Raw genomic sequence first — 26,157 nt, 5'->3', positions numbered from 1 at the left:
AATTTGGAGAATTTGAAAAACTTCTGGAAACTTCAGCAGACAAGAATTTACTGCCTTCTTTACAGGATCTGGAGCGGACCCATCACGAGCTGGAGGAGGAGGATCTGGATGAGGCTCTTCCTCTGCCTGAGGACGATGATGAAGAGGATTTATCAGAGTACAAGTTCGCCAAGTTTGCTGCCACCTACTTCCAGGGCACCACCACGCACACCTACGCCCGACGACCTCTCAAACAGCCGCTGCTCTTCCACGACGATGAGGGGGACCAGCTGGTAGGTCTGACCTCTGACCCCGCAAAAGTAAAAATGTATTTTGCAAGCGACTGAAGAAGTTTTGAAAAAGGCCACACGAGGCTGTCGCTCTACAGCGAGCTTTGCTCGTCTCTCAGGTTTAAGCCTTAACTTAATTTAGACGTAATGAGTGCAGAAAGGTTCTGACTGTGTGCAGCTGTTACAGTCTGTGCTCCATGATGCTGATGACTGGTGCGACTACTAAGACCTGTCACCAGCCAAGAACGAACCAACAAAGGAACAATTATTTCACCTGATGAACCTTTTGTTTCCTTGTGCCCTGCGTGTCTGCTCAGGCTGCTCTGGCGGTGTGGATCACGGTGCTGAGGTTCATGGGCGATCTCCCGGAGCCAAAGTACCACACGGCCATCAGCGACGGCAGCGAGAAGATCCCAGTCATGACCAAAATCTACGAGACGCTGGGGAAAAAGACGTACAAGCGAGAGCTGCAGGCGCTGCAAGGGGAGGGAGAGGTGAGGAGGAAGAGTGACGGAGTTTAAAGGTTTGAGCGAGTAAACGCTAACATGAGCTAAAAGTGACATTTCCTTTAAAGAAGTTTCAAAATCTAGCTTAGATTAACTGGTGGTTCTGTGATACTGACTATAAAGTATGAGCTATTATTCAGTGTGTTCATGTAACTTATCTGTTTTTAACATTTGTTACTTCATATAGTTTCCAAAGATCAGGAATAACAGGGTGCAGGTCACAGTGACTGTGTAAGGGATCTCTGTGAGCTGATTTCCTTCTCTCACCTCCAGACGCCTCACTCTGACAGCCACAAGAAGAACAGCGTCCGACACAAACTTGTGTCCCTCACCCTGAAGAAGAAATCCAAGATCACCGAGGAGGTAAGAGAGAGGGAGGGTGATATGATGCTGGTCTTGTTTCTGTTAATTAAACATGAGCAGTCTGAGACTGAAAATTGTGCTTCTGGTGCAGAAGGAAATCTGGGTTTGAACTTCATGTTAAAAACATGAAGTCAGATTTTATCTCAAGCGCAGATGAAGATATTTTATCAATTTCAAGTCCATTTTGGGTCAAATCCATATATTTGTGAATAATTCTGCTAACAGACAGACAAATTAAGATAATCATGTAATCTGATGCTTTTCAGGTCACCAAGCGCCTTAACGATGGTGAGTACGGTCTTCATGGCAACAGCATGCTGGAAGATCGTCCCACATCCAACCTGGAGAAACTTCACTTTATCATCGGCAACGGGATCCTGAGGCCAGGACTCAGGTAAACAAACAAACAAAGGGTCATCATGTAGTTTCCCAAACTTACACAAAATTACCTTGGATATAAAAACTGGACATGTGGAGGAAAAAACTTGTATCTAAGCCGCCCTTTGTGTATTTGATAAAATAGACCTTCCCAGATGTCACAGCGCTGTGGCCCACTTTGAAATTTAAAAGTGAAAGTTTAAAATTTTCCAGTTTTCAGTGAAACTTTAATTTGAAGTTTGTTTGTTTTTTAAAAAGCAGATACTTTCAAATTTTCCTTTATCGAGCTGTTGCCTCATAAAAACGTTTACGTCACATATGGGAGATTAACACAATACGACGGTCTACGGACTCAAAGCTGCTCTTAAATTCAAGATGAATCTCTTTGGACATCTAAGCTGTCATCCCGTTGATTTTTCTTTTAGTCATCATTTTGTCATATTTGCCGTATGTTTATTATCATTGTTGTACATTAATATTCATCTCAATGTATAAAGTGACGTGGTTGTGATTTGGTGCTTCACAAATGAACCTGATGTGAATTGAATTTATACATGAAGATGCCGTTGAATGAGTTAATAAAGCCATGCAGATAAAAATACATTTTAAATGGTAATTTAATGAAACGGCATGATTTCTTTTAAAGAGTAAATAATAGTGCAGAGGCTGGTGAACACGTGTGTGTCTGGCTGTGAATATGAAGCAGCGTTCACCATCAGGACAAAGTCTCGACATCCAGTTTCAGTTAATCTGCATAAAATGTGTCTCATAAAGTTCTGCTGGGTCTCTGTTAATGTCTTTGATATTTCTGAGGTGTGTGTGTGTGTGTGTGTGTGTGTGTGTGTTAGGGATGAGATCTACTGTCAGATCTGTAAGCAGCTGAGTCAGAACCCGTCTAAGAGTTCTCACGCTCGCGGCTGGATCCTCATCTCTTTGTGTGTCGGCTGCTTCGCTCCATCAGACAAATTTGTGAAGGTCAGTACGTCCAACGTTTGTGTTGGCATTTACACATTAGCCATGACGTTACATCTGTGTTTGTTTTGATTGCAGTATCTGAGGAACTTCATCAGCTGCGGGCCTCCAGGCTACGCTCCATACTGTGAAGAACGTCTAAGACGAACTTTTGTGAATGGGACGCGAGCGCAGCCTCCGTCCTGGCTGGAGCTGCAGGTATAAACCATAGACTGTATATAAAAGACAGACGTGGCCATTGTGACTTCACCCACCGTTTACTGGAACTGTTTCTTTTTGTGAAATCAACGTCCAGGCCACCAAATCAAAGAAGCCCATCATGTTGCCGGTGACGTTCATGGATGGCACGACCAAAACGCTGCTGACAGACTCGGCCACCACAGCAAAGGAGCTCTGCAGCGCCCTGTCCGACAAGATCAACCTGCGAGACCGCTTTGGCTTCTCGCTGTACATCGCGTTGTTTGACAAGGTGGGCACGCACACGGCATCATATGAGCTCCAAGGCATGATACTCCTTTCTAGCACCTGTTAGGCCTCACGCTCTGGAACAGTTTGGATCATCTGGATCTTTCTCAGATCTTGTGGCCACTGCAGAGATGTGAACCTCTCTGTTTGTTGGAGAAAAAACAGTCACCAGTTTGCACCTCTGATCTCGTCCTGCAGGTCTCCTCTTTAGGCAGCGGGAGCGACCATGTGATGGATGCCGTGTCGCAGTGCGAGCAGTACGCCAAAGAGCAGGGAGCTCAGGAGAGGAACGCCCCCTGGCGGCTGTTCTTCAGGAAAGAAATCTTTACGCCGTGGCACGAGCCAACAGAAGACCAGGTCGCCACCAACCTGATCTACCAGCAAACCGTCAGGGGCGTCAAGTTTGGAGAATACCGCTGTGACAGGGTGACTACACGTCCTTTATTTTCAAAGAATAGTGTTTAGCAAGTGCATGGGAAACATTTCTGCTCCAACAGTGGACATTATAACATTTTGTAGTCAGCCTTCTGTGGGCCTTAGAGGAACTGCAAATATTCTGCATTATTAATAAGGGTAAGAAGTCGGTAACGCTCACGTGTTAGGAGCACTGATTACTGTCAGGCTGGCTGAACAGGAGGCAGGACAAACTTTTTTTTATTTATTCTGTCTCTGTGTCTCCAGGATGACCTCGCAGAGCTGGCCTCTCAGCAGTATTACATTGACTACGGTTCAGAGATCCTCCTGGAGCGCCTGCTGAGCCTCATCCCGTCTTACATCCCGGACAGAGAGATCACCACCTCCAGATCGGTGGAGAAGTGGGCTCACTTCATCATGGCTGCTCATAAAAAGGTGATTATCACCAGTAAGAAGGAGAGGTCTTTTTAGCCCGGCTTGTAGATGAACGTGATTCTGTTTGTCTTTTAGGGCCAACCGCAGCTTAAATTGTTGAAACGCTGAAATTTCATATCCAAGCTAAGATGTTCAGCTTGGACATTATCTGTAGCAGTATGATAAATACATTTATTTTATATATTTTTTTATTTTCACATGTAAATGTAATGAACATCTCTGTGCTCAGAGCATCTACACCCAGAAGAGATTTGACCCTCAGAAGGTGAAGGAGGAAGTGGTCGACTTTGCTCGCCACAAGTGGCCTCTGCTGTTCTCTCGTTTCTACGAAGCCTTCAAGTTTTCAGGTGAAACTTTTTTTAAATTACTTTGAACAACTTTGGTGACACTTAGTTAAAGTGTGAAAATACTGAACAGTTTTATTGATTATTGGTAAAATGATTGATTAAGGTTTATTTCAACTATGACTGAAGTTACTCAGTTCAATAAAATTGTATTTATATAGCACCAAGGTGCTTTATATTGTAGGTAGAGATGCTACAATAATACAGAGAGAACCCCAACAGTCAGACGCCCCCCTATGAGCAAGCACTTGGAGACAGTGGGAAGGAAAAACTCCTTTGTAAACTCTTAAGGAGCTGCTTTTCCATCATCAGTCATTTCCATCCACTGCTTGCTCCTCCTGTCATAAAGCAGTGCAGCTGGCGAGCGCTACAGTGATGCTCAGCAGTTTGTTTTTATCAGAATCAGAATCCTTATTTTTCGTTACAGTGCTCCATTATAAACAAACATTAACGGAGACAGACAATACACTAACTAAGAATAGCACAATATATGCAGGCATATATATACATAAAAGTCACTTATTAATAAATAAATGAAAAAGAACATGTGCAAGAAGGGTGTAGCTGTTGCAGTAAACAGTGTGTTAAGTGGATGAGTTGTACAGGGAGCCACAGGCAGGAATGATTTCCTGTGTCGTTCAGTGGTGCTTTTCGGTAATCTCAGTCTCTCACTGAGCGCGCTCCTGTGACTGACCAGCATGTCATGGAGTGGGTGGGACAACATCCACCTCTCCAACACCACCTTAAGGGAGTCCAGCTCCATCCCCACAACATTACTGGCCTTACGGATCAGTTTATCGAGTCTGTTGGCATCTGCGACCCTCAGCCTGCTCCCCCAGCATGCAACAGCATAGAGGATCGCACTGGCCACCACAGACTCATAGAAAATCCTCAGCATTTTCTGGCAGATGTTGAAGGACCTCAGTCGCCTCAAAAAATAGAGACGACTCTGGCCCTTTCTGTAAAGTGCTGTGGTGTTTTTAGCCCAGTCCAGTTTATTGTCAATGTGTACTCCAAGGTATTTATAGTCCTCCACAATGTCAACACTGACCCCCTGGATTGAAACAGGGGTCAAGTGTTTCCTGGTCTTCCTGAAGTCCACGATCAGTTCCTTGGTCTTTGCCACGTTGAGCTGCAGATGATTCTGCTCACACCATGTGACAAAGGAGTCGACCACAGCCCGGTACTCTGTCTCATCATCCCTGCTGATGCATCCAACCACCGCAGAGTCATCAGAAAACTTCTGAAGATGGCATGTCTCTGTGCAGTGGCTGAAGTCTGTGGTGTAGAGGGTGAAGAGGAAGGGGGAGAGGACAGTCCCCTGTGGTGCCCCTGTGTTGCTGATCACCTTGTCAGACACACACTGTGGGAGACGTACATATTGTGGTCTTCCTGTCAGGTAATCAACAATCCAGGACACCAGAGAAGCATCCACCTGCATCGCTGCTAACTTATCACCCAGGAGGGTCGGCCTGATGGTATTGAAAGCAATGGAAAAGTCAAAAAACATGACCCTCACAGTGCTCGCCGGCTGGTCCAGATGGGTGTAGACACGATTGAGCAGGTAGATAAGATAAGATAAGATAACCTTTATTAGTCCCACACGTGGGAAATTTGTTTTGTCACAGCAGGAAGTGGACAGTGCAAAAGTTATGAGGCAAAAATTAGAATACAATAAGAATAAATACAGTACACAACTGTACAGAATAGAATAAAATAAAATACTATATACAGTAGAATAAAATAAAATAAATATACAATAAGATAAAAATAGAATACAAATACTATATACAACTGAGTAAAAATACAACGATGACAGAAAGGATGATGGCGTCCTCAGTTCCGAGACGAGGCTGATAAGCGAACTGAAGGGGATCCAGATGTGGTCTTACTATGGGTCGCAGCTGGTCCAGGATGAGCCTTTCCAGGCTCTTCGTGATGTGGGAGGTCAGTGCCACGGGCCTGTAATCCTGGGGGCCACTGGGACGTGGCGTCTTTGGAATAGGGATGAGGCATGATGTCTTCCACAGCACTGGGACCCTCTGCAGACTCAGACTCAGCATAAACAGTTTATGAAAGACTCCACACAGCTGGGGGACACAGACACGAGGACGCGGGGACTCACTCCGTCTGGTCCAGCAGACTTGCCTGAGTGAAGTCTCCTCATTTGCATCTCAAAAAATGCAAATGAGGAGTGCATTTCTTGCCTCGAGTGCTGCAACACATCAGTTTTTCCACCTTCAGTACTGTGCTTCTTGTCGTTGAAGTAGCTCCCTTTTTAGATAAGCTGACATTCCTGGGCTTGTGTTGTTTTTGGGCACTAGGAAACGTGCCTGCATAGGGTTGCTGTAGCACTGATATCATGATATGACCCTTTAATGTTATGCAAAGTACCAGCGGCATTGCTGTAGCACCTCCAGTCTGCCATCAGTGATTTTCATTCCACTAACTTTGATACAATGTGACACGAAAATAAAGACGGATATTGTTTAAAGCAAAATTATTCAGAATTGTTATTTATATTTTAACCTCTTGGTTCTGTAAGTTCTTTTCTTTTTTAAATTTATTTTGATCTTTACTTCTCAGGTCCCAGTCTGCCTAAAAACGACCTCATCGTCGCCGTCAACTGGACGGGAGTTTATTTTGTAGATGAGCAGGAACAGGTCCTCTTAGAGCTCTCCTTCCCAGAAATCACTGCAGTTTCCAGCAGCAGGTGAGTCTACCTGTAGTCACCTGACCAATGACATGATTCTCTGATCGGAGGGCCGTGAGTGAGGAATGAGGGGTTAAGAGTTTCAGCGTATAAAGTGGAGCCTAAACTTAAATGTAAATTTCATCGTCATCCTGGACAGCGAAGCTGGTCAGTGCATATTTTGTTCTTTCAGGGGAGGAAAGCTGCAGGGTCAGAGTTTCACTTTAGCGACCATCAAAGGAGACGAGTACACCTTCACCTCCAACAACGCAGAGGACATACGGGACCTGGTGGTGACCTTCCTGGAGGGTCTGAGGAAGAGGTCAAAGTTTGTGGTCGCTCTGCAGGACAACCCCAACCCCAGTGAGTCCTGAGCAGAGAGGCACGCTCAGCTTGGAATGAAATAAATCCAGTGTGGAAAAGATTTACAAAGTGCCGTTTTCTTCCTCAGCTGGAGAGGAGTCGACGTTCTTGAGCTTCCGGAAAGGAGACCTGATCCTGTTGGACCAGGAGACCGGCGAGCAGGTCCTCAACTCTGGCTGGGCACACGGTGTTAACGAACGAACCAATCAGAAGGGAGACTTCCCAGTGGACTGCGTCTACGTCCTGCCCACCATGACCCGACCTCAGCAGGACATAGTGGTGAGGAGGAAAACATACCTAAAACGTCTGAGAATACAAAAAATGTGATTACTGGGCACTTTCAGTCATTTCAGAGCCACCTTAGTGACTCCTCCAACCACCTAATGAGCATCAAACTGCCTCAAAAATGGGCTTTCAGCATTTAAAGGAGACTATAGCCAAACATCAGGATAAGCAAAAAACAAAAAGAGGACTGCTGAGATTGTACGCACAACAGCAAAAAGCACAATAACCACAAAATTATGTTTTTATTACATCTTAAGATTACAAAATGTTCCCATTTCCTGTTTAACAGTTTAGAGATCATACACTGTATATGAAAGATGGCCCACTGTGATGTCACAGATGCTGCTGTGTTAGGTTGTCTTTTGTGCTTACACAAAACATGATGCAGTCTGATGTGATCCGAACTATCAGGCGCTGGTCACCATGACGCCCGAGCAGCGTCAGGAGTCGGTTCGTGTTTCGCAGGTCGTCATGGTGGAAACTGATGACAGAACGAAACCCTACACGCTGGAGGAGTTCTCCTACGACTACTTCAGGTACACAGACCAAAAAACATGATAGATAGATATTCTTGCTTCAAAAACAAATATCTATTGTTCTGATGATCCTCTGCCTTCATTCCTGAGTCCTGCGATCTCTGTGTAACCTGCTCCTGTCAGGCCTCCTCCCAAACACACCCTGAGCCGGGTGATGGTCACGAAGAATCGCGGGAAAGACAAGCTGTGGAGCTGCACCCGAGAGCCGCTGAAACAGCCGCTGCTGAAGAAGGTCGTCAGCCACGAGGAGCTGGCTCAGGACGCCTGCATGTCTTTTATAGATATCCTTTAAACTGCCGACTGGTGGATCACCAAGCAGACTCTGAGCTTATGTTGTGTTCAGACTAAGCCCACAGACATGTTTTCACAACATTCACAAGCATTCATCGTTAACAGTAACGGCGTTCATCTCTCTCAGAGTTTAGGGCCATTCTAATTAGATGATCTTCTGCGTTTCTATCATGGTTTGAGTTTTGTCTCTGTTATTACATCGTTTGTATTTTACACTGTAAGGGAAAGACTATCAGATGCAGGTTAGAAACACCTCTTAGAAGCAGGTCAGGGTACTCTGCTAGAACCTACTGCCACTTCTGATACCTTTACACATTTACCTGGGGGTTTACTTTGAAGTTTGATCAAAAATAACTTTCATTTCAGCGGCCACCTGTCCATAAAAACTGCATGTAAAGAATCACCAGTCAAATCTGGTAAATGGTAAAAACTTAAAAAGCCTTTTTTGCTCCCTGGTAGTTAAACGTCTGCCACAGTCTCAGCTCTTGTAATCTCTCTGCTTTTATAATCTGCTTTTATATTGTACATGTGTCAGGGTTATTCCTTGACCTAGAGCCTACCTATCATGAAGTACATGGGCGACTACCCGTCCAAACGAACTCGCTCGGTGAACGAGCTGACGGACCAGATCTTTGAAGGGGCGCTGAAGGCCGAACCACTGAAGGATGAGATCTACTGTCAGATCATCAAACAGCTCACAGACAATCACGTCAAGTGTGTAAATTCACCTCAGTCACACTTTCATTTACAGATTTTTAAGGATAAAACGATGAGGTGCACGTGGATGAAACTCAGATTTTTGTTGGTTTTTTGGGGGGATGTGAAATAGACAATGATGCTGTTTTGTGCCGGCCTGTCAACCTGTGGTGGAGTCGGCCTCTAGTGGCCATTAGAGAAACTGTATTTCCCCCCACTGATTTAATTAAAAAAACTAGGGCTGGGTATCATCACTGATTTCTAGAATCAATGCGTTCCACCATTCGATTCTATTCGATTCAGAGAAATTTATCCTCAGACAGTCAGAAATATTATAATTCTGATCACGCATCAGTACATGTCCATATTTTTTTTGTCTATTAAAAAGAAAGCTGAAACTTGCGAGACTTTATCAAAGGTGTGAGCATCACAGCAGATGCCTTTGTGTCAAAATAGCTGAGGATAAAACACAGAAAAACATGAAGGTGATTTTCCTGGCCTGGGATTTATAAAAATATTCTGCAGTAGATCAAAAACGAAAGAAAACCATTAATCAACACATGAACATTGGCTGATGCTGCTGAAGTGAAGCAGAGCAAAGTTACAGAGGTTTGATTAGAGACACAGCTGAGCGTTTTGCAATTTTGCATAATTTTAAAAAGTTTAAATTTGTTCAGAATTGAACGGCAGAAATGAGGCTTTCTTTTCGGAAGTAAAAGGGAAAAAAGCAGCGGCCGACAGCGCTGTAAACAACGGTAGACGTGTGCGTAATAAGCAAGCGAATAATGCAGAAAACAGATTTTTAGACGGGAAACTGTTCTTGAAGTACAGAGAGGGAGAGAGAGCTCTGCATGAAGTGTGATTTTTATCGTGGTGGAAGCAAAACAGCAAAAGTCAGAGTGAATTCATGACGATGTTTATGTGAAGCGAAGTTTGGATCTTCTTTTGCTGCTGGTTCGGTCAATATTGTTTGGAGAGAGATAAAGTCAGTGCGCCCCAGGGTGGCTGTGGCTACAATGTAGCTGCCATCACCAGTGTGTGAATGTGTGTGTGTGAATGGGTGGATGACTGGATGTGTAAAGCGCTTTGGGGTCTTTAGGGACTAGTAAAGCGCTATACAAATACAGGCCATTTACCATAAAACCTGCAGCTTCAGAATCGAGTGCAAAAAGGACGTAAACACAAAGCGCGGACCCACCAATGGATCAGAATCAGTGAGCTGTCAGCTTTTAGCCCCGACCGTGTCCGTGCCGTCGGGTGAGAAAGCCGACAGCTCACTGATTCTGATCCGTCGGCGGGTCCGCGCTTTGTGTTTATGTCTTTGTGCAGAATCCGTGTTCCTGCTCTCGTTTACTGTTTTAGCTGTTCGGTGGTTGTTGAAATTTTGAGGTTTAACCTGAGGGCAAAATTAATTTATATTTAAAAATTGATTCAGGATTTGAATGAATCGATATCACGTTATCCAAGCTAGAATCGATTTTAATCGCTAAATCGATAATCAAAACCCACCCCTATAAAAACCCCAGAGATGCTGCTTTGTCCATGAAATGAAGCAAAAGTGCTTTTATGCAAAACAAATTGAGTAGAAGAAGTTAAAACTAAATGTTCACATTACTTGTTGCATTCAGTGGACAGTCATCATTCAGTCTGTGGCTGCAGGCAGATTAAATTTTTCTGTGCAGAAGCTGAAGGTGAGTGTTGTGTTGCTGCAGGTACAGTGAGGAGAAAGGCTGGGAGCTGCTGTGGTTGTGCACTGGGTTGTTTCCTCCCAGTAACGTGCTGTTGCCGCACATCCAGCGCTACCTCCAGTCCAAGAAGCACCACCCGCTGTCTGGAGACTGCATGCAGAGGGTGCACAAAGCGCTACGGTAACACCTCAGACTTTCAGCCTGAAACAATCATCGTATTTGGTGTTGACATATTTTTTTTCCAACCAGTTTTGCTGCTTTTTGTCATCATTAACAGAAATGGATCCAGGAAGTACCCTCCTCATTTGGTGGAAGTGGAGGCCATCCAACATAAAACGACCCAAATCTTCCATAAAGTCTACTTCCCCGACGACACAGACGAGGTCGGACACACAAGCCTGCAGGTGTAAACTTTCTCTGTAAATAAACGTGTTTGAAAAATGAGTCTTCGTGTTGGTCTCACACCTGCAGGCCTTCGAGGTGGAGTCGAGCACCAAGGCGAAGGATTTCTGTCAGAACATTTCCACCAGACTGCTGCTCAAATCTCCCGAAGGCTTCAGCCTCTTCGTCAAGATCTCGGACAAGGTCAGAGGTCAACGATGGTTTCTCAGAACCTCAGAGTATTACAGCTTTACTGGTTTCAGGAGGTTTTCCTCAAACCAGTACACAACTCTAAAGAAATACTGGGATTATTAGATGTCTGTACTAGTCATCACTATTGTTCCTTTACAGTTTGTTCCACCTTAACCACAAAACACGTCCTCAACAGAAGGAACTTGCAGTTTTTACACGAAAATGTAAAGTTTCTAAATACAAATACATTTAAATGTCTTAAGGACACAGTTATGATTCTGTGTGCAGCTTACAAACCATTTCTGTAAGTTTCTAAAATTACCGCTATATGGTCGAGTAGATGTCACTTTTATATTGCAATTGAATTAATTTTTTTTAATTCTTTTGATTGTTAACAGTTTAAACATTGCCTCTTAAAATTGATGAATTATTGCTTTTGAGTCTTGCATTTAACACTTCAATGATTACAGCTGCTCTCTATAACAACACAAATCTTTCATTCACAAAGTTTAATTTCTTGATTAACTTCACGCTGATGTTTCTGTGTGTGCCCTCTGCAGGTGATCAGTGTACCTGAGGGAGATTTCTTCTTTGACTTCGTCAGACATTTAACGGACTGGATCAAGAAATCTCGGCCGGCTAAAGACGGTCGGTACCGTGTTTAAAATATCTTTGGGTTGAGTTCAGAACTTTTAAAAGCAAAACTGTGAAATATTAATGAGAAGTTAATATTTAATAAAACAAACTTCAGATTTCATGCTGATCAAACAGTTTCACAAAACTTCTCGGTGTAACCTTCATGACAGATCTCTGATTAGAGCGCACATGATAAACAGTGTTTTTCACCACATACACCGGCTGTGTGTGTGTGTGTGTGTGTGTGTGTTACAGACTTGTGTTCAGAGGAAATAAGACAAGTTGATTACATTCAAAGCAAAAACAGATGGAGAGGAGTAGGCATTCCTGCTGTGTAATATACAGATGTATGCATGTAGCCACCGTGGGGTCAGTTGTTGGTCAGTGAAGCTGAGCGTTTGTTGCCATCATGGCTCTTTGAAGGTACTGGTTTGTTATCCTCTCCACTCTAATGGGAGTGATTTATAAACTGAACATCACGTGGTATTCATTAAGAATACAGCAGCGAGTAAGATCAGCCAACACGTTTCAAAAGGTGCAGCTTTTACTTTGAAGGCCAACAGTCTGTTTCTGGCTTGTGTTAACGACCAGCGGCTGCCGGTGGCCAAGCTGACCGGGGGCCTTCTTATCGAGCATCATTATCATCCTGATCACCACACGCCCAGAATGGTGGACAAGTTCACGTCGTGCAGTGTTTTCAAAACTTAAACAGAGATGGAAGAAAAAATGACAAGATAGAGAAGTTTAAACTTAATTTCTTGGACTCGGGTGAGTTCTGAAAATGTTTCTTCGTCATTGGCTGTTCGGTGAATATTTGTTGGCTGAGAAACCGTAAAAACACTCCAGCTGAACTCCTGTGTGTTTGTGCTGAATACACCGTTAGTTTGTTGGGGTTTGCTTAACTGCAAAGTTACATGGAATCACAGTTCATGCTGACCTTCGACCTTCCATCTCGTCGTACAGGAATCGTTCCCTCTCTGACCTATCAGGTGTTCTTCATGAAGAAGCTGTGGACTAACACGGTTCCAGGGAAGGACTCCTTCGCTGACTCCATCTTCCACTACTACCAGGTCAGTTTTACCAGAGACGCACTGAGAACGACTCGGCCTGCATGTTTCAGGACTTATATCTGACCCCAGACTTCCTGATCCACGTGCCAGTCATTACTGTCAGTCCGACTGGAAACGCAGATCAGTTAAACACAGTTTCCTGTGTAAGACGATAGCTATGCACGTGCTTTCCACGTTAAGATTCTGTTTTTAGTGGGGCACATATCATGTAATCACATTATTTCCTATCTGTCTGAGACAACAGCGTCTACTTACTACTGGACAATCCCTTGGATCTTATTCTGAAAGTTCAGCTGCAGGCCGTCAGGTCGGGCTCGTGTCTCTTAGCTGCAGAACCCCAGAACCTGCAGCAGGTGGAGAACTAGAGCTGCTATGCAGAGCTCACCAATGCTGGTTAGAGGAGCTAAAAGTACTAACAGCACAGCAAGACTGAGGAGTCGTGTTAAATAATTACCCACAAAGATTATATTTGCCATAAATGAGCAGCCCCCTGTTCACAGAAGAACTCACTGGAGAGGAAGCTGATTATTCCTGTTACATGTGCCACACAGTACATATCAGTATATATTAGTCAATTTATTTTGAAAAAGCATGGGCACATCTGTACACCTCCATGATTGTTCAAAATGACAGCGTCTCGTCCAGTGTTGGAAACGTTCATTTTAAAGCTGGTCTTTGTGTGCGGTTTCATTTTGTCACCAACAGTTTAACGAAGCGTCTCTTTGTTCTCTCACCATCTCTGCACTGATTTAGGAGCTGCCTAAATACTTGCGTGGCTACCACAAATGTTCACGAGAGGAGGTTTTCCAGCTCGCAGCGCTTATCTATCGCGTCAAGTTCGAAGATGACAAATCCCATTTTCCCACAATTCCCAAGATGCTTCGGGAGCTGGTTCCCCAGGACCTCATCCGCCAGATGTCACCAGATGACTGGAAGAGGGTAAAACTCCCCCAACAAAACAAAAAACAAGCTTTTTAAAAATTACTTAAAGTTACTGAAGTCAGATGTTTGTACAGACTGATCAGTGTTTCTGCTGAGATCATCTAAAGTTTGACAAATCAGCTGCTTTGAGAAAAGAACAGCTGTTGTTTCTGTGCTGAAGTCTGTGCTGCTGCTGTTTAGTAAGAGTGTGTGTGTGTGTGTGTGTGTGTGTGTGTGTGTGTGTGTGTGTGTACGCACGCACGCACGCAGTCTGTTGTTGCATACTTCAACAAGCAGGCCGGGAAATCGAGGGAAGAGGCCAAACTGATGTTTCTGAAGGTCATCTACAAATGGCCGACCTTTGGCTCCGCCTTCTTTGAGGTTAAGGTAAACGCGCCTGAGCTTGTCACCTCCACAGTGTAACCTGAGTGTTTGGCTGATGCCAGGAAGGACGAATGTCTAACATCACCAAAAAGTGTTCACATTAAATTAAATGTGTTTTTGTTTTGAGGCAAATGTGTAAAAAAACAAAGTTTGTTCAAGCAATCAGCGACCTCGTGCTGTTTCCGGGGCAACTGTGGCTGAAATCTCCGAATGTTCTCATTTCAATAGAAACCGACTTTATCCTGCAAGATCTCCAGTATTTTTCACAGCCACAGTCTAAAAAAATGATCAGAGGAAAAGACCGACAAAGTCTTTGTCAAACGTCTCTGGACTTCTCGAACTCCCACCTCAAAGTAAAAAATAACGAAATTGGAATAAACGCAGACAGGTGAAGCATGCAGACTTTACTGTAGGCTGATTCACAGAAAAATAAGGCAATAAATAATCATTCTGCCATTTTCCTTCAGGCTGCTTCAGTAGTTGTGGATGATCTACATCAAATTGACTACAGATTGTGTTAGTGGCTCAGTTAGATTTACTTGTTTCAGTTAGTTTTTATTAGTTTTCAGTCTTAGTTTTCTCTCAGTTAAAGTAATGGGTACTGTTTGTTAAGGGCAAAGTTCAGAGCAGGTATGACACAGGCTGTAGTTATGCAGACAAATGTTCCAACGCCTCCTAATGCTGGCTACAAACTGAGATGTGTGTTTATTTTAGTTATCAATAATAACTTTCACGTTAATGAGAGGTCAGTTTGATTGTGCAGGGCGCCATAACAGACAGAAAACCAACACGTCCAGTGTGAGCGCCGAGCACTCTGCCAGCTGTTTACAGCTGTGAACATGAAGGAGCAAAAGCGGGATGATGATGGATGGAAGAATCAGTGCTGTGTAGTCTGCGCCCGCCATCTGAAACACCTGATTACACAAACAGAGTCCACATTTATGCTACAAACTACAGAGAAACGCGACAGTTTTACATGTAAGGTTAGAGATGATTAGTGAATATTTACCCATCCTAACATGTGGCTTCTGTCTTTTAGCAAACCACAGAGCCCAACTACCCGGAGATCCTGCTGATCGCCATCAACAAGCATGGAGTCAGTCTCATTGACCCCAAGTCAAAGGTTCGTTAATAATCATAACTCCCGGCATACGTATCGGTTATGTTTTAGCCGCTGCGCTCGTTAACCTGTTAAGCCGGTGCAGTAGCTTTGATGACCTCTGTGTCTGCAGGACATCCTGACCACTCACCCCTTCACCAAGATCTCCAACTGGAGCAGCGGGAACACCTATTTCCACATCACCATCGGCAACCTGGTCAGAGGAAGCAAACTGCTGTGTGAGACCTCACTGGTGGGTGCCAGCAATGAACACTTAAACACACACACACTTACTTTTGTTCTATGTTTGATTTACTAAGAGTTCAGGTGCTTGAGCTGGGAGTCAGAGGTTTAGAAGGTGGAGCATTGCTGCGTTACGAGTATTCACAGTGAAAGTCCTGTGGGTATTTTATTCATACAACACTTTTTAACCCTGTCATGCATGAATGATGGCAACCTCAATCAGGATTTTTTTCTTAGTTATTTTTATTCATCTTTAGGCATAAAAAGATAAATAAAACTACTTAAGAAAAAAGTCCTGATTGAGGTTGCCATCATTCATGCATGACAGGGTTAAATAACAATTACAATGAAACGCGTCACACATCTGTAGTAACATTAAATGACCAGTGTGTGTGCCATACATTTTCACACCTGAGCCTAAACTCTCGCGGCCCAGTACTAAAACGACTCACGGACCGGTACCGGCCCGGGGATTGGGGACCGCTGCATGAAAGGCTTAAGCAGGATTCGATTGTTGTCGCAGCTCTAAAAGTGTCGGTGGTGAGTGGAGCATTTTACAGTCCCAAAATCTTTTCTTTTTGAATAAACTTAAAAAAAAATTTTAAATTAGGAAAGTCTCACGAATTCTAAAAAAAGACTTAGAAATAAGCGATAAACACAAACCTGAGTCTATCATGATTATTGAAACATTAGTTTATCTTATTTTTTTTATTGTTTGATATTTGTTTCCAGTAGAAAGTGTGTGTTTGTTTATTGTAGCTTTATGGTCAAAGGAGCTTGTAAAGAAAAGCGTCTGGACTTCTTTAAGTTACTTGAAGACGTTTCACCTCTCATCCGAGAAGCTCCTTCAGTTCTAAGGTCAAATGGTGGAGAGTCCCAGATATAAACCTAGTGGGAGTGACCCCCCACAGAGGGACAAAAGGACCCCCTGATGATCCTCTAATCGCCTGAGCCAAGGTGTGAAACTGGGTGTGGGTCCCAATCAGCCAGAGTTTCGGGTGTGTTCATTGTGAAACCTGGCCCCACCTTATCATGCGAATTCCTGAGGTCAGATGGCCCAGGATGTGAGTGGGCGTTAAGGCGTCTGGGAAGGGATCTCAAAACTGGATTATAGATGGCAGAGAGTTGGTGTCGTAAACCACCGCCTCTGTTCAAAGACGGTCGCTCACAGTGGACATAGATGGCTTCTTTCACTCCTCTTTCAAACCATCTGTCCTCTCTGTCCAAAATGTGAACATTGGCATCCTCGAAAGAGTGTCCTTTATCCTTAAGATGCAGATGGACTGCTGAGTCTTGTCCTGTGGAGGTGGCTCTTCTGTGTTGTGCCATGCGCTTGTGAAGTGGCTGTTTGGTCTCTCCAATGTAGAGGTCTGGGCATTCCTCGCTGCACTGTACAGCTGCTGAAAGAGAAGTGAAAGAAGCCATCTATGTCCACTGTGAGCGACCGTCTTTGAACAGAGGCGGTGGTTTACGACACCAACTCTCTGCCATCTATAATCCAGTTTTGAGTTCCCTCCCCAGACGCCTTAACGCCCACTCACATCCTGGGCCATCTGACCTCAGGAATTCGCATGATAAGGTGGGGCCAGGTTTCACAATGAGCTCACCCAAAACTCTGGCTGATTGGGACCCACACCCAGTTTCACACCTTGGCTCAGGCGATTAGAGGATCATCAGGGGGTCCTTTTGTCCCTCTGTGGGGGGAAACTCCCACTGGGTTTAAATGTGGGACTCTCCACCATTTGACCTTAGAACTGAAGAAGCTTCTCGGATGAGAGGTGAAACGTCTTCAAGCAACTTAAAGAAGTCCAGACGCTTTTCTTTGCAAGCTCCTTTGACTACGATGACCTGGATGACTGAGAACCTTCACAGACATTGTAGCTTTGTTTTATAGTATAGTTAAACTTGATTGTATCAGTTTATTTATTCTTTCCACTTAAATGAAACCAAAAAAAAGGGAATTATGTAAAACTATAATAAAAAATGTGATTGGAGTGGAGAGGTCAGCTGACTGTGTGATTAAACCTTCAGGGCTACAAGATGGATGACCTGCTGACCTCCTACATCAGCCAAATGTTGACCACCATGAACAAGCACCGGTCAGGGCGGGGCCACAGCAAGTGAACTTCTTACTGGCAGGAGGCCACTGAGCTCATCCGCCTCTTACGTCCTATTGGCCAGCACTGCAGCTGGGGGCGGACCTTTACCAGCCACCTTTGGAGGATGAGCCGCAGTCCTTCTGCTAGCACAGAAGGGTCAAAGTTCACCTGGGAGAGTTCGAATGCTAGCGGCAGCAGCGACCCCGGCGAAGGCCCCAGCAACAATTACCACTACAGCTATGATGAAGACGAGCCGTCCAGTGAGGATGACTACCTCTGAACTGTCCTTTCTGACTGCGTCACCTTAAGAAGACGCTGTCATCGTCAGGTCTGAGCCTTAAGTACACACTGCAGTGACCCTGAACATGACCCTGTATTAGCACTTTATGCTAACCTGACTTCTAATTGAGCATTTTTACATATTAGCATAGCAACACGCTAATGCGCCAGACTGCTGTAAGGGGATATTTGACTGTTAACAGGGTTTGTGCAGGTTTTAGAGAGCATTAAAGCCTCTTACTTTTGCCCAATGTTTACGATATCACGTGTTTCAGATGTCACACCTGTGGGGACCCCCTGCCTCATTATAAGCTCATCAAATCCATCCATTAAAGTTCACTTGTACATGTTTAGGTCAAACTAATGGACTGACTACTCCTTTACATGTTTTAATACATACACAGATAATAAATTATTTTAGGCCATTTCTTGCTGATTCCTTTTGTTTCTTCAGCACTTTCACAAATAATTTGATGAACTCTGCAGACATCTAAATTACCCCAGAAGGAGTTAAAATGCACAGAAACATTCAGCTGAGACATGAGGCTGAAGAGTCAGAACTCATCAAACTGAGGCTGATTTTAAAAAGTAGCTCAGAGTGTAGAAAAAGATTATCTGAGATCACAAAAACCATCCAGCCTGAGAGCGTAAAAACAGCGTAGTCTTTTAAAGACGTATATTTTCTCATCTCTCACTGAGTAAATGTTTGTTCTTTGAATTACTCGATCCGTCCATCTTATCCAGATGATTAAATAGCTGTAGTTTCATATGCAGCATTAACAGGAACTTACATTTCAGTAAATTTAACATCAATGATTTTCAAACTGATATTAGACTGTATATTAATTTTTAATAAAAGGGCTAAAAAGGTCTTAAATTTAGCTGGTAACTCTGTAAATACCCTGAAACACACATTTGTCATTCGTTAGTTTCATGTGTGTAAATTAGAGCCTTACAGCAGATTTAGTGATTTTTGTTTTTTGAGCATCTTGAAATACTCAAAGTCAAAAAGTTTATGGCTTTTCTTTGATACAACACTTCCTGGAAGTCAAGGTCAGACACATTTGAGATTTTATGTTCATGTGTATCGTCTGCTCTTATTGGGTTCCAGTTCATCATTTGTTTTTAGTAGTTCTTTCCCTGACCTTAGGTCCAAACTGAGAGGAGGCCAGAGGGGTGTACTACGATGGCTTAGTGGGCCATGTCGAGCTTAAAGTCAGAGTTTCCTCTGTCATGAAAGTGGCTCTGTTTAACTGGCACAATAACCTGGTCAGGAGCAGGTTTTGTGCTCAGAGTTAAGTCACTGACTCATATTTACATCATGCTTTAAGTGCAATATGAATCCTCTGCTGTGGGAATACGTTTGATATGCAACTTGTTAAGCTGCACTTTACTACCATGACAAACTTACAGCAGCATAAACTCTGCATGGCATTGACATGTGAATCTGCATGTACTCAGCTGGTAATACAGGAAATGTTTTTATAAGTGCTCCTCATTTACAGTTTAGTCTGCTTTACACTGCTGCAATTGCAGCATCTAGAACCCAGAACACACACTAAGATTATTCAAGTATTTCACTGTTTAAATGTGTCCAGTTTAAGGTTTCAGAGCTCTGATGTGCAGCCGTCAGGTTAGAAATAATCAGCAGCGCAGAGTGCGCTTGGCTTGAATTAAAATATTCAAATTTGTACCACTATTTTTATCATCTGTGACTTTAAAGTAGGTGTCACTCACGGGGATCATTTTCTGTGGATAAAGTCACATGACGTGACTTTGGTTTCAGGTTTTTCTTTGTCCAGCTGACACAAAGAAAACCTGGCTGTGGTGAACGTCCTTCGTAGCACACCTCTGAGCTTATTTAAAACTTTTCTGTTGTTTTTGTGACACTAAATTGACCTGTAACATGTTTTTAATCTTTAGGTTAATGACTTCAGTGTGTCACAGTTTAATACAGGGGATTATTTTAATACTCATGGTTTATGTTTACACTTTTTATTTCTTTACAACTGTTCAGTTTTACATTTTTGCCTGTATTGCGTCATTTCTGTGAGAGCTGCTGCTTCTTCCTGTATGAGGCTTTTACATTCTAGTTTGTAAAAATGTTCTCAAAGGTCACTTGTTAGCTGGTTATGGGGTTTCCAGCTGAATCTCAGTTTTCCTAATATGGATGAGTTCTATCTTTTGAACTGGAATTGACCTAATCAGGATCAAAGCCAATACTGTCCTGATGAGTAATGTGGACCCTGAGTTAAAACAAACTACCATCAGTCACGTCACTTTTTCCTGCCTTTAAAACAGGCTTGGTCAACTCCAGTCCTCGAGGGCCGGTGTCCTGCAGGTTTTAGATCTCACTCTGGGTCTACACACCTGAATCAAATGATTAATTCATTACCAGGCCTCTGGAGAACTGCAAGATATGTCGAGAAGGTAATTTAACTATTTAAATCGGGTGTATTGAATCAAGGACACATCTAAAACCTGCAGGCCACTGGCCCTTGAGACCTAGAGTTCCCCCGCCCCTGGTTTAAAGTAAACTTTGCCTACCTACTTGTAAGTCTTTAAATCTTTATTATCCAGCGAATGAGAAATTTGGATGTTACACAGCCCTTATAGCAAGGGGGATATAAAAATATAGAAGGAAGACACAAAGTAAATGTCCTCTCCTGCTAAAACATGCTGTTAAAAATGCTGATATTTTCACTGTTACATAAATCTTAAATACACACTTTGACCTGTAAAGGTCGCCATTACTCTGGTTATACGCCACGGCAATCATCATCATTTTTGATGTTTACGAGGTACAAAGAAAAACCACACTTGCTGATTTCTGTTGGAACTCCCAGTTAAAGTAAAATAAGAGTACATTTGGAAGTTGCAAACTATGGATATTAAGTTTGAGTTCCCTTTTAATACATATTAAAGGTTTTAGATGCAAAATCCATTTAGACCTGTACTCTGGTTAAATTGTACTTGAATACCTAAGTATTAGCAAATCATTACTGAGTAACTATAGATTAGCTCATGAAAGTCCTATTAATGAGAACAACTAATGAATTTAACAGAAGCAAACGCGTAGCTCCATATCAAGGCTGAGCTCCTGGAAATGTACAGAGACTCAGTTTCACTGTTCACTGTTCTTGCAGGTACAGATGCTAAGTCAGATATCAATTAAAAATACTACAATAAAGGTCTCATGGTTCAGTTTTTGACTTTCGTTTGTGTAATAAATTTATGTCGAAGCTGCTGGTGTCTCAGACTTGAGTGTCCGGTGGCGTCGGTCTGGTGGTGCAGGGGCTCGGTGTGAGTCGCTAAGTTTGATATTTTAACCTAAACTATGATCCACTAAATCTAACTGAACAGAAGGTAAAGGTAATAAAAATGATCTGCATGTTTATCATAAAGTTGCAACAAACCTATCCACAATCAGTAAACACTGTTGATAGTTAATTAACCTTTTTATAGTTATTTGCTCTGAATTTACAATTTATTAAGGTTTACATGATAATTGTGTTTTTGTTGTGTTTGAAATTCCAGCCTGGTTCTTTTTTTAACCTCATTACGTCGACCTGTTGAACCCTTCATTCTTCTGGTAACCAGCTCTGGTGTTTGTAACTGTGCCAATCAGCCCATTTGATACATTCGCGTTTGAAGTTTTTGCCTTTTGTGTTTCTGTTTTCAGAGTATTAGTCTGTGTTTTGACTCTGATTGTGTAACTCATCATCCTGACTTCCTGTAGTGTTTCTGTAACGTGTGCTCTCACTTTTGTACAAAGCACTCAGTAAATTTGGATTCAACTTAATTAATTTCACTACTGTAATATTCAAAACAAGTATGATCAGTCAAACGTCTGAAATACTAAAAGATTAAAATGTCTTACTAAAGTTGGATTTCTGGTCTACTGCTACTTTGTACTGCGTGTCTGTAAAATTCAAGAATCAAACCTTCTGTTTGTAATGTTTAATACCAGGTGACGGCAGCATTTCATCAGATAAGTTACAGTAAAGCAAAATAATTTCCTTTAAAATAAAATATTGCAGGTCAGAACAGCACAATGTAAAAAAACCAGAACATATTTAACATTTTGAAAGATTAGCATCTGAACTATGATACTAGTTTTATAATATTACATTATATCACAGATCACTTCTCAGCACCAAGTGTGAAGCTCATTATTCAAAAACAACACTAAGCGATACATAAGATTTGATGCTCTCGCTCTTTTCAGTGACTTTTATCATTTAACACCTCAGAGGTCCCACTTTGCCTGTAAATGTCTCTTACATCCGTAACATTAAAAGATGAGTCACATTTAAAGAGCAGCCAATGAACAGAACCTCGGTGTGCAGACAGGACCCCTCCAGGATCGACGAACCAAACAACTAACAGACAGCCTCAGTTGTACCCGCTTAAAAATGTTTGCACTCCTGCAGGAATGAAGACAGCAAAGCAGAGACGCTGCACTGACTACGAAACGAAATCTTTCCAAGCACCAGATAATCCAGATCATCAGTCTTTATTAAAGGTGGCCTGTTTTGGACGGTTTAACCCCTCAACCCGGAGAGGCCTGAAGTCTCAGTGAGTCTTAAACTTTATCACCTAAAGTATCAAACAGGATGCCTGAATTCATTTTGTAGTTTTGGCTGGACAGTTCTCATCTTTCAGGAACCATTTGGATTTTGTCTCTAGCATAAACTGTAAGAGTTGCTTGTAAAACGGACCCACTGCTGGGCCAAAGTGCGACGACCCGACTGCCTGCTGATGGCGCTGTGTGCCCAGCTGCTTGTTGACTTTTTTCTTAACTGAAAAACTGGCATAAAAGGGGGTTTCTCAAACACATGCCGACTTAAACACGTCTGTCCGCCCATTATTGGTGGTAACGATCGATTTTTTTAAAACCTATTAATGATTAGTGGATAATTATTTCTGTATGAAGAATCCGGGTCTCGTCATAAATGCTATAACCAGCAAAGCACCGTAAGACAAATAGGATGGACTGGATTTTCAGGCATCAATCGCACAAAGCTACTCTCGTAGCTTTCTTTGGTCAAAAGTCACAAAATATCAACTATGTTTTTATGATTTTGAGTAGATTTTATTTGCAATTAGCATGTTGATAAACGTATTACACAGATTTCTTTGATGCTGTTTGTTTGCTGCCTGTCCTGTGAAATTCCAGCAGTTCCTCTGGATGCTCGAGTATTACTCTCAACTAAAAACGGCTGTTTACAGAAACTAGTTAAAACTAGAGATGGCACGATACCACTTTTTTATGTCCGATACCGATATCATAAATTTGGATATCTGCCGATACCGATATGAATCCGATAGTGTTTTTTTAATCAACAAGTGTTTTTTAAAATATCTTGCTGCATTTTGCAAGTCTGCAAGTTCATACTCAAGTTTAAAACAACAACTACACTAAAACTATTCTGTTATACCTGTATGCAAAAAAAAATATTTCATAGTTCAGCAATACTGATCAATCTAATAAACTTAAACCTACACCATCCTCCCTATTCTGGTATTTTAAAGAGTACTTAGCATAAATATTAAGCAACCTAACTAATAGGGTTCCAACTCCCAGCAACAACAAAAATAAATAAATAAAAAATAGTAACCACCCCTCACGCTCCACCTCATGATGCTTAATCGACGTAATCAACCTTAATTTGATGCAGTGTGAAAAAAAAATGCACAGAAATCAATTATTTTTCAAGAAATATTAAATAGATTCAACATCTTTCTTCAACAAAATTGCAGACTGCACAGATGGTACCTTCCCAAAGGAAAAAGTACTATAGCTTACTAGGGTATATATATTAGACTTAATAGTCACTATATACAGTAATTGACTTCTATTCCTTTTACATCAAATTAAAACTTTGGGTGTCAGATAATTATTTATTAAAAGCTCGACATTTTAAATGAGAATAAGAAAGAAAAGTATGTCTTTGTGCCCCCTTTTCCCTGTTCATGCCCTATCGGCCCCCCTGGCTAAACTTTGCTAGATCCGCCCCTGCACAGTTACCAGCCGTCAGCTACGTAGAAAAAGATCCTCGAGTAGAAAGTAATATTAAATAAATTCTAACAACAGCTTATCAAGCTTAAACGTGCTGCTGTTGTTCAGCCGCTGGTTTCCTCTTTCTGGTGCAAAGTGGGCCAAAAGCAAACTAGAGACACGGACTCGCGACAGAAAAGCCGATCAGCTGATCGTTAAGCAGTTTCATGATTGAAGTAGCAGCAAGAAGAGGCAGTCGCTCCATATATCGCTCGTTAAGCTTAACGCAGGAATGCTTTACAAACATTCAGAGATGGACTTACACACTTGCTTTACTTCTCTCGGGATAACTTTGTCGGAGATGAAATGCCGGGTTGCTAGCGAAGCTCCAAATGCTATCCAGACCACCGACAGGTCCCGCATGCCACAGCCGCTCTATCACGTGATGCCTACTGCTCCGACGTGCTAACGTTCTGAGGTGAGTTACGGCGTGTTGCAAGTTTTGTGAGGTGCTTTCGTGATATTTAATGGATCGGATTACATTTTTTATTTTTCTCCGATATCCGATCCAGTAATTTAGGTCAGTATCGGACCGATACCGATACGTAATATCGGATCGGTCCATCTCTAGTTAAAACATCAAGCTTACACAGCAGATCAGCCATTGTCAAACACCAACTACACATTCAGATTACAGTGCATCGTGACTGTTTGAGCTCTAATCATTCGGAGGTCTTGTGTCTCCCTGCCCTCTGCTGGACCAAACCCAGCCCTCTGTGGGCCCAACATGGGAGTCCAGTGTGGTGCAGAACAGGGAAAGCTGCAAGTCTGCTCGAGAGCAGCTCCAAGTTTCCAACAAAATCATTTATTCAAATCTATGAATTGATTAAAATTGGAGAAATTTGGCACAAAACCCTCTTTTGAAAACTACCGTTTGAATTTGCTAAGGACACCTGGTGTCAGACTTCAACTGCCTCGTTGCATATATAAGTGGTAGATTTCAGCTGTCCTGTTTAATTCTGACTTTTTTGAAGATTTTTGGAGGAGAGTACTTAAATGAATTATCATTTACTGAAAACTGTGCAGATTTTAACACTATAGGAAAATAATGACAGCTGCCAGCGTTACCCTCAACCTCTCAGAAGATGCACCCGTGGTAACAATGTTGCTTCGTTCTCCTCCATTCACAAACTGTGTCCATGCCACCGGCCTGCCCGGCAGGGTGACGATAACGTCCCATCAGGCTTTTACTGCTGAGGGGTACAAAGTCTTATTTTGTGCCTTAATTAAGACACGAGACACTTAATTTACTTCTCATTATCAGTGTTACGACCCTGATTAGGGGACAGGAGGGGAGTAACATACAAGATTGGTCAAAGCCAACAAAACTGTCTCTGTCCTGTTGCTCTTCACCCTGAATGTTTAGAGCTGAGCCTGCAGACACTGACATAAAGCACTGCAGACGGGAGTTGGCAAATAAAGGATGGATAAAAGCACTGGAGGTACAAAAAAAGAAAAAAAACAGCAGCAAATTACTTTTTACGCCAAGTCGACAGGTTTCCAGTGTTTTGTTTTTACTCACATTTCCACACAGAAATTGGTCCATTAAACATGTGCTTGTAGCAAAGACTGCACTTTTAGCATAATGAGTCACCATTGGAGAATTTTTAGAAACTATTTTGTATTTTCTAAATAAGAATCCGGCACATTTACGTATGATGTGCGATCAAAGTGATGAAAAACAAATCCGCTTACAGCAGTGTGTAGCCAGGAAATACTGGGTATATATTTGAAGACAACGCTGATACTGCACTTATCACCTCATTAAAGTAGTCTGGTTTCTCTGACACTGATACCACACTTGGCACTGATGAGACACCAAAATAAAATTACCAGCAGCAAGTTTAAAAAAAAAAAAAAAAAACCCCGCGTGTCGGGCAGTTTGTGCCGCTGGCACGTTTTACTAACAAACAGACTTTTCTTGCAGTCAGTATTCTCACATCAAAGAAAGTCCACAAGGCTGCTGAAAGGAGAGGCAATGAGGGAGGCAGTGTGACTAAAATAGAGCCATGCGGACGGTTAAAAGGATTTAGGAGCTTAGATTTAGATTCAGCCCCCACTTTACTCAACACAACACCATAAACAAGTTTGTTCT

At 42.5% G+C, this 26,157-nt stretch overlaps 1 protein-coding gene across 2 annotated transcripts in view; it reads left to right on the top strand.

Annotated features, from left to right (window-relative positions):
• The window catches only part of LOC146619404 (unconventional myosin-VIIa-like), a 48,432-nt gene extending 30,685 nt beyond the window's left edge, over positions 1-17,747 (top strand). For both annotated transcript variants that reach the window (XM_085370364.1, XM_085370363.1), the window contains 26 exons: positions 66-272; positions 587-763; positions 1,049-1,138; positions 1,405-1,532; positions 2,365-2,491; positions 2,567-2,686; positions 2,784-2,957; positions 3,152-3,379; positions 3,635-3,802; positions 4,032-4,149; positions 6,733-6,859; positions 7,032-7,201; positions 7,290-7,480; positions 7,898-8,022; positions 8,146-8,303; positions 8,874-9,027; positions 10,722-10,877; positions 10,975-11,080; positions 11,169-11,282; positions 11,831-11,918; positions 12,870-12,976; positions 13,730-13,915; positions 14,168-14,284; positions 15,321-15,404; positions 15,514-15,633; positions 17,655-17,747. In XM_085370364.1, the coding sequence (XP_085226490.1) occupies positions 66-272; positions 587-763; positions 1,049-1,138; positions 1,405-1,532; positions 2,365-2,491; positions 2,567-2,686; positions 2,784-2,957; positions 3,152-3,379; positions 3,635-3,802; positions 4,032-4,149; positions 6,733-6,859; positions 7,032-7,201; positions 7,290-7,480; positions 7,898-8,022; positions 8,146-8,303; positions 8,874-9,027; positions 10,722-10,877; positions 10,975-11,080; positions 11,169-11,282; positions 11,831-11,918; positions 12,870-12,976; positions 13,730-13,915; positions 14,168-14,284; positions 15,321-15,404; positions 15,514-15,633; positions 17,655-17,747 (3,633 nt within the window). The remainder of the gene's footprint in view (positions 1-65; positions 273-586; positions 764-1,048; positions 1,139-1,404; positions 1,533-2,364; positions 2,492-2,566; positions 2,687-2,783; positions 2,958-3,151; positions 3,380-3,634; positions 3,803-4,031; positions 4,150-6,732; positions 6,860-7,031; positions 7,202-7,289; positions 7,481-7,897; positions 8,023-8,145; positions 8,304-8,873; positions 9,028-10,721; positions 10,878-10,974; positions 11,081-11,168; positions 11,283-11,830; positions 11,919-12,869; positions 12,977-13,729; positions 13,916-14,167; positions 14,285-15,320; positions 15,405-15,513; positions 15,634-17,654) is intronic.
• The last annotated feature ends 8,410 nt before the right edge of the window (positions 17,748-26,157 follow it).

The sequence above is a fragment of the Diplotaxodon limnothrissa genome, linkage group LG14 (assembly GCF_057381915.1).
Source record: "Diplotaxodon limnothrissa isolate DT_005_m linkage group LG14, D_limnothrissa_male_GT1.1, whole genome shotgun sequence".
In the NCBI taxonomy this organism is placed as follows: Eukaryota; Metazoa; Chordata; class Actinopteri; order Cichliformes; family Cichlidae; genus Diplotaxodon; species Diplotaxodon limnothrissa.
This window is presented reverse-complemented; position numbering and strand designations above follow the sequence as displayed.